Source organism: Daphnia magna, linkage group LG4 (assembly GCF_020631705.1).
Source record: "Daphnia magna isolate NIES linkage group LG4, ASM2063170v1.1, whole genome shotgun sequence".
NCBI classification, from domain to species: Eukaryota; Metazoa; Arthropoda; class Branchiopoda; order Diplostraca; family Daphniidae; genus Daphnia; species Daphnia magna.
This window is the reverse complement of record NC_059185.1, coordinates 395,884-408,406: the sequence shown is the minus strand read 5'-3', so window position 1 is coordinate 408,406 and position 12,523 is coordinate 395,884. Positions and strand designations below refer to the sequence as shown.

Sequence of the window (12,523 nt, the reverse complement as noted above, 5' to 3'; positions counted from 1 at the left end):
CCTGCAGAGACGGGCAGGTCTCTTTCTGAAGCCGGCTTGAGTCAACACTAATCAATTCAGCCGCAATCACGCTGTAGGATTCGGCTGAGATTACTGTTCAAGTCACACTATAAAGTCCAGTATCAGCGGATGCTTTGGACGAAGGACACAAGAGCAATTTAGAATAAGGTCAATTAGATAATAAGTTTGCGACCCGAAGTTCGAGTAGGGGGAAAGAGAAAAAGCTTACGTTTCGTAAAGCGCAAGCCTTTTTTCTTTTCCGCCCTTTTTTCCCCAAACATTATTGAAACTCCGCGTTGGTGAAACGCGGGGTGAAAAGGATCGGACAATATAAAAGCCCCAATGCGTTATATTTGCAATGCCACCAAACTATCTAAGGATCAAATGATAAATCGTCTACAGCTTAAATCATTTACAGCCAAAATAGGAAAACAGTAACAATTGCATTTCCAGCAAGCTCCAACGCCGCATTCTCTTGCTGGGGTCGTGAAAGATGAGTCTACCGCATCGTCCGATGGCCGCCCGCTGATCGAAGTGTAGAGGTCGATACGATGGTTAAGCTTATGGTTACAAATACGAGCCTTTCACATCCAATGAATCAACTAGCAACTGCTACCTTGCAACTAGCGAAACAGCAAATTGAAGTTCGTACCCCAACGCATAAAACAACCCAACGGAAAAACGCAGAAATTCAAAAAACAAAACAAAAAAAAAGGTGGGAAACTAAATTCTAAAATCTCACGTAAAGAACGCAAAAAAAAAAAACATCTTTCTCCAGACACTTAAGAAATGGAAATTAAGCCAAACCAATCATATCAGTCGTAACATTTTTCTCATCAAGGTGAAAAAAGGTACTAGACTGTCTCTGTATAATAAGTGATTTTGGTTACCTTACCTCCACCGTTCATCCACTCCGATGTCGGCCATTATGTTTTTGAATCATAAGTCTACAAAAAGGGTTTGGGTAACCTTTAAAAAAAAATATATGCAACCCAATATTCTGAGGTGAGTACAGCCACAGGTTGCCAGATGTGATACATCGTTGGTTAGTTGGAAAACGTAACAATTTTTGAAACTGTTGGACGCTAGTTAATTACTCTTCCTTTTTTTTTTGGTGGATGCATTGGCAGAAAAATTTTTGCATTAAAAAAAATGAGTGTTTTACTATTGTATTGCGGTATTTTCATTGTCCGAACGTTATCAGTTTTTTTGCCGAAACATGTTCAGATCCAACAATTATGATGCTGGTGACGGTCAGCATAGTTTCCAGCCAATGCTAATCGATAATGCAGATTAATACACAATAATCAACATCCATGCTTTTGTAGAATTGTCCAGCATTGCCTGTCCCTGTTAGCCTTCGGCTGTTTTGTCCCATCGTTTCCTAACCCTTGACTGTAGGCGACCCTCTCCCCCCTTTGCTCTCTGGAAAGAAGAAGGACTATAGGAAGACAGAGAGTAACATGGGTGCTTGTGGAACGGACGTTGATTTTGGCTCGGCCTAAATACAGAACCTTAATTCGGCTTTCGGTGTTTTATTTCAACTTTTCCGCAACAATGCTGTCGAGTAGTACAAATTAGGCCATGCAAGGAAATAGTAATTATCAAATGTTTAACAAGAGAAGATGATCTAGTAGGCTACTACAGGCAAGATGACAGCACATTATTTACGGGCAAACGCTTTCTTCATTTTTGCGACAATCAATTCGACAAGAAAAATGAAGAAACTTGTAGCCATGCCCAAAGCCATGATGACCAAGGATCCACTCATCTCTCTTCGTCCGAGTGGAGCTATTTTATGAGCTTGGGCATTTTTTAAGTCAGAGATCCGGCAGCGATTCTGCGATTTGGCAGTTCGCTCAGCGTATTGAACCAATCCAGCCTGATGCATCAGCAGCAGACTTCATGTTAAACAATAAACAAGAGTCAATCAGTTTGATTTTTTTTTTTGAAATAAAAACTTGAATAATATTATTGAAGATTACTCGTAATCTATTTCTTTGGCTATCGGACTGTTCTTCGGATAGGTGAAGACTTGCGGGCGACTAAAGAAGGTTTTCTCAGCCAGAGTCACGAGACACTTGCGGTTGATTTTATAGCTATTTTCAATCACAGATTCTGCATTTGACTGAGCCTACCAATCAAATATCGATTATTTTTTTTTTTTTAGTCCTGGTACGATTCAACCTTCGTTTAAAGACGCACCATGACCAGAACACTATTATCCTTTACGATGGTGGATATGTCATCTACAGTCAAGGCATTGACGATTCTTCTTTCAGGATAGAGTCGCATTTGATTGGCAAGCATTCTAAACGTGGGATCCAAGGATGACTGAAACAACGGTTGATCTTGAGGATAACTATCGATACATAGAGTAATAAACATTCAAAACCAAATTATACCATAATGTGTTCGTCTGTGCTCGATCCTTTGATTAGAAGAGTTTTAACCGTAGTGCTTTTAGCTGAGTCTTCTATAGAATTAACAGCTGTTTTGAATACAGGTGTCGACAAAATAGAAGTATAGGACGCCGTAAAATAATTTATGGTGATGTAAATCCCAAATACGCTAACTATGCAAACTATACGAAATGGCGTTGAGGAACCTCTCAGAGAAGTACCTTTCAAAAAAAGGATGAACTTGATTAAATTGAAATTGGAAGATTGAAATTATTCAAGAAAGGAATATGAAATACCTTGTAATGTACACAAGCCGAAATAGAACACAACCCAGTAGCTCAAAGTGGGAGCCATAACGTCCAGTTTTGAATGATTCACTCGGACGATTATCCACGAAACCACAATGATAACGACGAAAGTAACTGACATGGCAATCCAAGCCTTACGAACATGAAATTAGAGTTTGTTTGATGCTCAATGCCTATACAATGCGTCAGAGTCTGTACCGAAATCTGAAATGATGATATACCAAACCACGTTCTGCTAGTTTCTTTTGGAAATGGAACCACTATGACGGAATCTGCGTGAACCACGGGGTAAGAAACATCGAGTATCTCTGATTTACTGGACGATGCTGCGCTCATAGTCACACACATATCAACTTCCTGAATAAGATGGAAATGGTGAAACATGCTAAACTGCATCAGTCTAAGAATTACCTTGCGTTGCAATTGGCCAGTTGTTCCAGTCCAGGAACCGTTCGGCTGAAGAAAACCAGGTGATAAAATGTCCCGCGGAGGAATAATGTCATACCTACAAAGTAACATACAGAAAAAGATGAAGTCACTATGGGAAAAATTATGCCAGGAATGAATTACGTGAAACCAATATGACTTGCTAAAATGTCTAGCACAATTTTCTCAATTATCCCGAAATTGATGACGGCCAGTCCAGTTTTGTTTAATAAAGGGCTCTAAATTGTAATTCAACGCGTAACGAAGACGTGGCTTGCATTACTGCGTCAATAAAATGATGTCTCTATTCAAGTTTACCCTGGCACTTGAAATAAGCAAATGCATCTGGTACATCGATACGCGATGATGTTGGCTTCTGTGGGTATCCGTGTCAGCTAGACCTATGAAGAAAGCTGATGTACTTAAAAGAATAGCATAAACAAGCAACTTGTATCGTGAAGGAGTAATCTTTTTGAGGAAAAACATCATCGGTTGACAATAAGTTTATATTTAGAAGACTAGTATGCCCATAGAGGTATGGCTTCTGCACTGAAGCTCTTTTGAAAATGAGCGGTAATTTATATAGTCCTACCAGTTCCATTGGTGATCTCCATTGGTGGTACAGTGCTGAAAGGTACTGGCGTAAAGTTAATGGAAAAAGAATCAAGCTTTTGATTTTACAATAGCTAGTATGCAACGGCTGTCGAATAACCACAGGTGCGTAAATATACACAAGTAGTTAATTGAAATGCAAAACAGAATACTAAGCACGGTAGTATACCCAAACATGTACATTAATTAATGGGGGAGTCGGCACTTTCAGTACTTATCGAAGCGAAACGGCAATTGATTTCAAATTCATGGTCGTAGCCGGATAGTAAATAAGCGATTGGCAATAATTCTTTACGTGCTTTGTACAAAACATTTAATTCAGTAACTTGCTGATAACTTGTAATCGCTTCATTGCGGTGGTCTTGTGTTTAACAATTTAGACGACAGAAATAAAGAAAATCAATCCGTGCATTTGGTTTGTATCTTTTTTAGAGTTTCAGTAATTGTAATTATATGTCAATGTTGCATGGAAATGAACAAATGATCAACACTGTGATTCCCAATAGACGGTCAATTTCCCTGGCGGGAGTAATAGTAAATCACGCCGGGTAGCCGAGAATGCAAGTCCGGGAAAGTGCCCCTGGTGGTGAATGTTGGCAACTCAATCCAATCGTTATCGACGTCGCCCCCCATCAAATCCACCTATAGGAGAGACACTGGAGACGAAGATGCGAAACATTATTGGAATTCGATGACGTCAATTCCTCTATTAGGTAGAAGTGGGTGTCTCTCCCCGCTTCTAACCGAAGAGTCCCGAAGTGGACGATAAAGGCGGACGATGTTGGTCGCCGCAGAGAGACAGGAATTCGAGGTAAGTATGATTTGTGTATTACCAATTGGGCTGGTGATACCCCGGTGTCTGGACAGTGAGATACGACTGTGTTTGTGTGACTGACGGTAGGCAGACGTCAGCCGATCTATTCATGGTCGTCTTATGGGCTAATGTCGTGAAGAATCAGCGGCGAAAGAGACGTTAAAGAGACGGACGAACAGCCGTCATCATTCGACTCTTTCCAAGGCCGGCTTGAGTCAACTGTAGTGGAAGTCAGCTGAGAAATCAGATCGGATCTCCTGCAGGTTTTGGGGCCAACCACGACCTAGCACTGTAAAAAGGTGGGTTCGTAAGGGGGCAACACCTATGGGGACTGATTTCCATTACCGTTCAAGTCACACTGTTAAATCCAAGTATAAAAAATACTTGCACGACAGACACAAAGGTGGAACTAACCGAATTGAAATAAGGAGAAAGAAAAAAAGTCTATTTATTTTCAATTAAATGAAGGTAAGAAAAATTCTAATTTTCATTTAATTTCAATCATGGTATGCCTATTTTCTTCCTCCTTATTTCCATACCTGTGTTTTTTAATTCTTTGGCTTCTTAGGTCACTATAGGTTATAGATTCGGGTCGAAATTGGTCACTGCAGAGAGACGGGAATTCAAGGTAATTTTAATTTAGTCATTGCAGTTGGGTTGGAAATAGTCCAGTGTCTGGACAGTGAGATACGACCGTGTCTGTGTGACTGATGGTAGTCAGACGTTAGCCGATCTAGTCACGGTCGTCTTATGGGCGAATGTCCGCTAAAACAGCGGCGAAAGAGGCATGGACGGACGAATGAAGAAGTGATTACCCTCTTTCTAAAGCCGGCTTGAACCAACGGTAGTGGGCTGGGACTGATTTCCATTGCCGTTCAAGTATCAAGTCACACTGTTAACTCAGGGGAAACGAAGAGGTGCACAACAGACATTGGGACGGAACCAACCGAATTGACGCAAGGAAAAAAGGTGAGTATTTGTTCTTAGGTTTCTTCTGTCATCTTGTCTTTTTTCTTTCTTAGGCAAAGTCTCTGTGTCCAAGTAGTGGGATACGACTATTGGCTTTGCGAATGGCCACAAGCAAAGTCATGCGAAGGAACAGCGGCGAAAGGGGCATGCAGAGACGGGCAGGCCTCTTTCTGAAGCCGGCTTGAGTCAACACTAATCAATTCAGCCGCAATCACGCTGTAGGATTCGGCTGAGATTACTGTTCAAGTCACACTATAAAGTCCAGTATCAGCGGATGCTTTGGACGAAGGACACAAGAGCAATTTAGAATAAGGTCAATTAGATAATAAGTTTGCGACCTGATCGAGTAGGGGAAAAGAGAAAAGGCTTACGTTTCGTAAAGCGCAAGCCTTTTTTCTTTTCCGCCCTTTTTTCCCCAAACATTATTGAAACTCCGTGTTGGTGAAACGCGGGGTGAAAAGGGTATCCTCTGTCACTGCATTTGAAACTTGCCTCTATTAAAGTCTTGTTGTCACCTAGACGACGTCTAGCTAGTCTAAAATGTATCGCTTAATCGATATCAACCGCTTGTAGTCACGCCGTTGGCAAGACACGTGAAGGAAAGGAACGAAAGCCACGTCCATTTATCTTACCATTCCTTTTCGTCCCCTTTGACCAAAAATTGTAGAAAATTGTTTAGTTGCCAATCGCATTTGCCTCAGTTGAGATGTGGATGGAAGATGTTCTGCAGATAAATGTGCGCCCAGACCTACACGGAATCTCGTCGTTAAAAGGACATACTTCTCAGAGAAAACTCGGTTGGTTTTTATGGTGGTTCTACTCGTCAATCATTAATTGAGAAGACACGTGAAGGAAAGGAACGAAAGTCATGTCCATTTATCTTACCTTTCCTTCTCGTCACCTTTGACCAAAAAATGAAGAAAATGTTTAGTTGCCTTCCGCATTTGGCTTAGTTGAGATGTGTGTGAAAGCTGTTCTGTTGGTGATAAATGTGCACCCAGACCTACACGGAATCTCCACGTGAAAGGTCATTCTCCTCAGAGAAAATCCGGTTAGTTTTTATGGTTATGGTTTGTGGTGTTTACGGTTGTTTTGGTTGTTTAACCCGTCAGTCAGTGTTCAAGAATTTATTTACGCAGGTCTATCAAAAATATGACGAGTTCTGCATGTCCTTTATGTTCGACGATCAGTTTCGTCTCACAAGGTTAGTGTTTCAATTCTACTATTTTTTATTAGAGTCCTATATTCGATGTGTAAAACAGCTAGGTGAATATTTCTTTTAAAATCTTTTCGTAAATTGTTGTTTTATTTTCGATGCGCTTAGTTCAATGAGCTGCGTTTTGGCATTGCCTAGAAAGACAACTTGGTCTGCATTCTCGTCATTAAGTTTTTTTTCTCCCGCTTTACGTTTCTTTCCAGGCCAGATTTTTCCCCCTCGTCTGTTTTGGCCTCAGGGTAAGCCTGCACATGAGTTAGCTCATCTGTGTTATTCCAAAGAGCGTGAAGAATTTGAGAACGGGTGATGAGGAAATAGCTAATTGATCCCGTGTATCTGTTTTGAGAATCTTGTGTGGTTTATGAGATATTTGGTAACTGACACCATAGGTCGAAGTTGCTTGGGATGGTCTCTTTTGGTCGTATGTGAGTAAGATTTTCAACCCTTTTTCAATACTTTTTTCAAACTTCTTCCTTGTTGAAACGCGCAGTAAAATGAGGTGGAAAAGTATGTCGCAACATGTTAATTGGCTAATTGCATCTTCTCTTGGTTTTTCGGCTTTCCCTTTTCGTCTCAGACCTCGATACCAACGTCAGTTTTCTTTACAGTTCTGATGGAACTCAGTTAATACGGTTGAATTTCCACGTTCTCTTAGGTATAGGGTTTTGTTTCGACGTAGTGGACGCAAAGACACCGCTGCACGTGACGCTATGTAACTTTTTTATATTGAGGCTAAATTGCAAATTGTAGAATTTGTGATTAAGAAAGACTCAAACTGTCGAATAAACAACAAGAAAACCAGGAAGAGCAGTGTTGGCATCGGTTATGAACCTAAGCAGCACTTGATTGCTTGTCGAGGTAATTTCAAATGGTGTCGTAACAGATCCTGATTTTTCAAACAGCAGCTTCGAGTACACGGTGGGTCCATCGTATACCTAAATGTAAAAGAAATGCTAGATGTGTTGATGTCCTAAACGATTGTCTAAATCTAACTGACGTAGAGAAAATCTGCTTGGTCCTGTGTTTCAAAGAAAGCAAAAAGCAACCGGATTTTTAAACCAGGTTTCACATCGATGTTCCAGCGGCAGTCAGTCAGATGCGAATAAACTAATGGATAGTTGGGGCTTTTGATTATTCCATTAGATCCATCAAAGGTATGGTTGCATTGCGGTGTAGAAATCTGTATGAGTCAAGAAATTTCCAACTTTATTTTCATACCATTTAATACAGGATCAATAAAAGCCGTACTCTGGAGACTGTCCAGGAGAATGCAGGTTGTTCTCTAATTTCAGGTGACGTCAAATGAACCATCATTTTGTTGCTGATCGAATAGGCGACTGCTCTCCGTTGATCTTTGGCTTCCCCATCGTAAAGCACAAGACCTTCAGTACTCCATCCGTCATGAATCTGTTGATTAAAAATGGTGATAATAAAGAACGTTTAAAATTTAGAAGGATAAAAAAAGAACGCGTGAATAAAAAGGGGAAAAAACTTGCGATTAGAGAGGGTGACTCAGCCGGCGGAGGTACTGTTGATACAGGTGAAGGTTGTTGCCATCGACCATAATGATCATACTCAGAGGTTCTCGCGGTAGCAGAAATTGATTTCATCCTCTGATACGAGAGGAAATCCGAGTTGCTTAGTACAATGGTATCTTCGCTGTTCTTCGTTTCCAAGAACCAAAAGCAGTCGGTGATATCGGGATTAGCAGAATAGGTTGGCGTTGAAATCACCCCTTCACCTTTGATATAACCTCCGCATCCTGCAGATTTAAATAAAAGTATGCACAAGAAGTATTAAATCGTACCGGTCAATAGCGAATTTGAAAACTACCTGGTATAAATGGTTCGCTTGTAGCGTTTATCTGAAAATTCCACAAAATGGATGTTGGAATTCAATCGAGGTAATTTTTAATCACTCTACTTACACTCGAGTAGACGGCAGTGATTCCATATGTCGGATCATAATAGGACGGGAATTCTACGTAAAGCTCGTTAGACGATGATCGTACGGAAAACGGAATTAGTGAACCGCTTCGGGATAACAGAAGAGGACTGGTGGAGTAAGGTCCGTCATAAATCTGGAGATAAGTGTTGATATAGATCAGTTGCTGGATCGTGGCTGCAATTTCAAAGGTGAACTGATGTATCATATGATGTTACTTTAACAAAGTGTTTGTTTTCGAAAGTGACGCATTTTTCAAACGTGAGCCAAATTTGGTGATTGGGTTCTACCGATATCAAAACGGCCGTTTTCCGGACAATATCGGACATTCTATCCGAGCTAATTTCATTGGCAGGCTTGGGGATAATCAGCGACGAAAAATTTCCCGATGAATTTGTGAATTGCTGACACATGTTGCCGTAACCTGCAGGTACAAGAAGGAGTAATGTAAATGGTTTACCAGGATTTTAAGCGTTTCAATTGGAACTTGCTGCAAGTATAGTCCTCATCGGAGCCATCGAGACAATCGAATTTGCCATTGCAAACGAGTTCGTTGGGTATGCACTGCCTACCGCATTTAAATCCATCTTTGCATACCTATTAAAAAAGAATCACCGTGAAAATCCAACTTCCAAAAAAAGAAATGAATATGGGTAATCTCTTTCTGGGTCGGAATACTGGAGAAAAAAATAACTTACAGGATCACAGTATTGTTCATCTCGGCCATTTCTACAGTGATTTTGTCCGTCACATACATAGCTGTGGTCGGACGGCCAACAGCCTTGGTAATCAATACAGAAGAAATGCTTTCTTGGACATCTCCATATCTCATTTGAATCAAATGAATTGTTTGCAACTATTGTTCCCAAAACAAATATGAGTGTTACTACTTATACAACTAAATCTTATAAAATGCTTATCGCATGTTCACCCGCAACCTAATAAAAGTCAAATTAAAAATTTAATATTCTAGGAAAATTCCTCTTAAACCTTCGGGTCCTTTTGCAAGTATCTCCAATGAGGTAGAAGGCCCATTCCAAGTGTCCGTGTACTGGGAACTCATTTCAAGTCTGTATTTGCGACACTTGTCTAATGGTTTCCAATCAATTGGGCATGTCTGTTGATTAGCTGGTAAAACCATTGTGAATAGGTTATCGTCATTCGCGTGTTGTCTCAAACAACTTCGCGGAATCTTGATGGTACTAACATTTTGTCTTAGACTATCGACAAATCCATCCTATTTTTAAACTTTAATGAAGTTATGCAGCGTAGGATCGCGTCATCATCAAATTACCTGAAATATTTTCAGGTTCAAAGAAGTCATCTGAGGCTTGCAACCAGAATTATCTTCCCAATTTAATTTCAATAAATCCCCACTCGCCACGGCAGTTAGTAACGATTTCATGCTCCCATCTGCACTAATCTGTCAACAATCATGTCGGTAAACAAACTGTGACACGACAGGTTATTAAAAGCGTAAATCTACCTTTGGAGGAATTACGGTTTCTATTCGTAAAGTTTGTCCTCTAAGCGATTGGTAATTGGGGATGACTTCCACGACGTAAGATCTGCATTGAATTAAATTTCTGGCCAAATAAAAATCACAGGGATCTTCCTTTTCAGTTGCAGACAAAGATGGTGGAGAAAGAACGATCGAATACGAAGTTTCCGAACTCTTTTTCATGCACTTTTGGGGTACAGCTAAAAGAGTTTCTGCCGGCCATTTGTGTTCATCACCGGACTGGTACACCCTGATCCAAACGCCAGTACTGAATTTCAGACACTCGTCTGAGGGCGTCGGCCAATTGATTTCAAGCGATTCGTTGCTAGTGAAAAAAGCGGTTAATGATGATCCGTTGAGACTCGAGTTTAAATCTATCAAAAAATAATCAATTATTGTAGTCTTAAATTTTCTGGAGCGTAAAATTGTGTAATGTTTACCATCGATGCTATTGATATCAACCAGATGAGCTAATGAACACTTGACTACTCCTTTAAGGTTGTCCACCATGTGTTCCTCTTGTTGGATGGTTTCTGAAATTCCATAAAAACATAAACGTGAAAATGAAACATTAAAACAATTCTTAATTCTAACAAATTACCTTTCGTTGCTTGTTTGCTGCTCTCGATGGTCACATATTCATCGGTGCCACTTACAGGGATGGCAGTGGCATTTAGTAAAATTGATGTTGATGAAAGGAACGACCTGACAGACGGATCTTGTACCAAGATTTCTTTAATTGGTGCGAATAAATCGTTGGATTGGTTCGAAAGAGCTGACACTATAGCCCTGAATGCCTTTTCCATTGTTTCCAAGCGATCCACTAACGATAATTGGCCTTCCGGCGTGCAAGGAACAACCGGCGCTGCTGTTGGGGCTCCTTTGTTTTCTTCAGAATCCCCACTAGTTTGCCCAATCACTTTGGATCTCCTGTAAAAGAAAAAGAAAGCGAAGAATATCAGTCTCAACTTCATTGCAACAAAGTCCCGTTTGTTGCCGAAGAAGTTGAACAACTTGACGAACAACTGAGGGAAATTGGACTTTCAAAAGTTCTTATATACTCTACCCAGCCAACGGAGAAACATAGCTCTCTTCATTTAATATTTTCCTATCTAACTGACACGAAAGATAGCATATCGGGCAGTTGTTCTCAGGTTTCATGGCGTGTTGCATGTTAGATATTTTGTATACGACTAAATTTTAACTTTATTCAAAGTCCACTAACTTTAGGCCAAAGACGACGTTTATTTAAATATTTTGTATTCATCGAGGAGTCCATTTCATGTGCCCCAACTGGACACGCTAGTCCTTCCACTGAGGATCCTATTCAGAATTAGAATCATCATAGCAGTACATGGCTTTGAATTTAAGTCTGGACCATGAACTTCGTTATGAAAGTCAAAAGTTCAAACTGAAGACGATGTAGTTGCCAATTTGAGCAGAGCAAGCGGGAACTTATTACGACCCGATTTTGGCATGTTTGCGATAATTGCCATTGGTGTGAGCAGTGTGAACGATTTAAGTTTCCGTGACAGTGTTTTCAGTTCCGCTAAATTTGGAGTCAACGTCCGGACTCTTGTCACGCACGTGTCATTTATCGTGCTGTATTATTTTACAGAATATGGGTTTTTCCATCCTCATTTTGTATGTGCCCGTTAAGTCGCAACTAGTGACGACACAAAGTTTAAAAACAGTGAAACATAATCTAAAGAAATATTGTCATTAAATCCGCAAACTGATTTGGCAGGATCGCTTTTCTTAGTTATTCACATTTCCATCGATTGCAGGGTAAAGAAAACAATGGCGGCGTTTGTTCTTGTTTTAAGACTAGCGTACTGAACCCAGCAACGAATAGCAGCGTCCACATACGTGCAAACCGAATTATTGCGTAACTCAAGCAAATTATTTATCAGGGGTTTCAAAAATCATAACCGAAGGAATTGAGCTAACTTGATGTGATTAATACGAGATTCGGAACATTCGCAACGCATTGGCAGGTTAGACTGATTTCTTAAAATAAAATGACTAAAATTGTGAATCCCGACATAAGTTGAATTGCTCTAGCGGCAGAAACCGAAAGTGACGCCGGGTAGCCGAGAATACGAGTCCGTGAAAGTGCACCTGGTGGTGAATGTTGTAAACTCGATCCAATCGTTATCGACGTCGCCACCCACCAAATCCACCTATAAGGAAGACCTCAGAGACGAAGATGCGAAACATTATTGGAATTTGATGACGTCAATTCCTCTATTAGGTAGAAGTGGGTGTCTCTCCCCGCTTCTACCCGAAGAGTCCCAAAGTGGACGAAGAAAGTGGACGAAATTGGTCCCT

General features: G+C 40.5%; 2 protein-coding genes and 1 long non-coding RNA gene across 3 annotated transcripts; 1 reads left to right on the top strand and 2 right to left on the bottom strand.

Moving 5' to 3' along the window:
- Positions 1-1,153: 1,153 nt before the first annotated feature.
- On the bottom strand, positions 1,154-2,824 carry LOC116935248. The gene is made up of 5 exons (XM_032942597.2): positions 2,699-2,824; positions 2,406-2,623; positions 2,206-2,334; positions 1,986-2,134; positions 1,154-1,901 (listed from the first exon to the last, which is right to left on the bottom strand). The coding sequence occupies exons 1-5, from the start codon at positions 2,754-2,756 to the stop codon at positions 1,664-1,666; spliced, it is 792 nt and encodes a 263-aa protein (XP_032798488.2). The 5' UTR covers positions 2,757-2,824; the 3' UTR covers positions 1,154-1,663.
- Positions 2,825-5,974: 3,150 nt separating this feature from the next.
- Positions 5,975-8,195, top strand: LOC123471123. Its single transcript, XR_006645108.1, has 3 exons — positions 5,975-6,582; positions 6,671-6,735; positions 6,951-8,195. It is a non-coding gene; the product is annotated as an uncharacterized LOC123471123 (long non-coding RNA).
- On the bottom strand, positions 7,451-11,226 carry LOC116935232. Its single transcript, XM_032942581.2, has 14 exons — positions 10,794-11,226; positions 10,633-10,725; positions 10,178-10,566; positions 9,986-10,114; positions 9,682-9,928; positions 9,390-9,547; positions 9,183-9,288; positions 8,910-9,115; positions 8,675-8,827; positions 8,581-8,611; positions 8,244-8,509; positions 7,996-8,154; positions 7,745-7,927; positions 7,451-7,682 (listed from the first exon to the last, which is right to left on the bottom strand). The coding sequence occupies exons 1-14, from the start codon at positions 11,164-11,166 to the stop codon at positions 7,518-7,520; spliced, it is 2,658 nt and encodes an 885-aa protein (XP_032798472.2). The 5' UTR covers positions 11,167-11,226; the 3' UTR covers positions 7,451-7,517.
- Between the last annotated feature and the right edge of the window lie 1,297 nt (positions 11,227-12,523).

Coding starts and splice junctions, on each gene's coding strand:
- LOC116935232 (XM_032942581.2), bottom strand. CDS start 11,166: ATGAAGTTGAGACTGATATTCTTCGCTTTCTTTTTCTTTTACAGGAGA. Junction 8,828..8,909: donor AAAACAAACACTTTGTTAAA/GTAACATCATAT, acceptor ACTTATCTCCAG/ATTTATGACGGACCTTACTC. Junction 8,155..8,243: donor CTGAGTCACCCTCTCTAATC/GCAAGTTTTTTC, acceptor TTTAATCAACAG/ATTCATGACGGATGGAGTAC.
- LOC116935248 (XM_032942597.2), bottom strand. CDS start 2,756: ATGGCTCCCACTTTGAGCTACTGGGTTGTGTTCTATTTCGGCTTGTGT. Junction 2,624..2,698: donor CGGCTTGTGTACATTACAAG/GTATTTCATATT, acceptor TTTTTTTGAAAG/GTACTTCTCTGAGAGGTTCC. Junction 2,135..2,205: donor ATAATAGTGTTCTGGTCATG/GTGCGTCTTTAA, acceptor TTTGATTGGTAG/GCTCAGTCAAATGCAGAATC.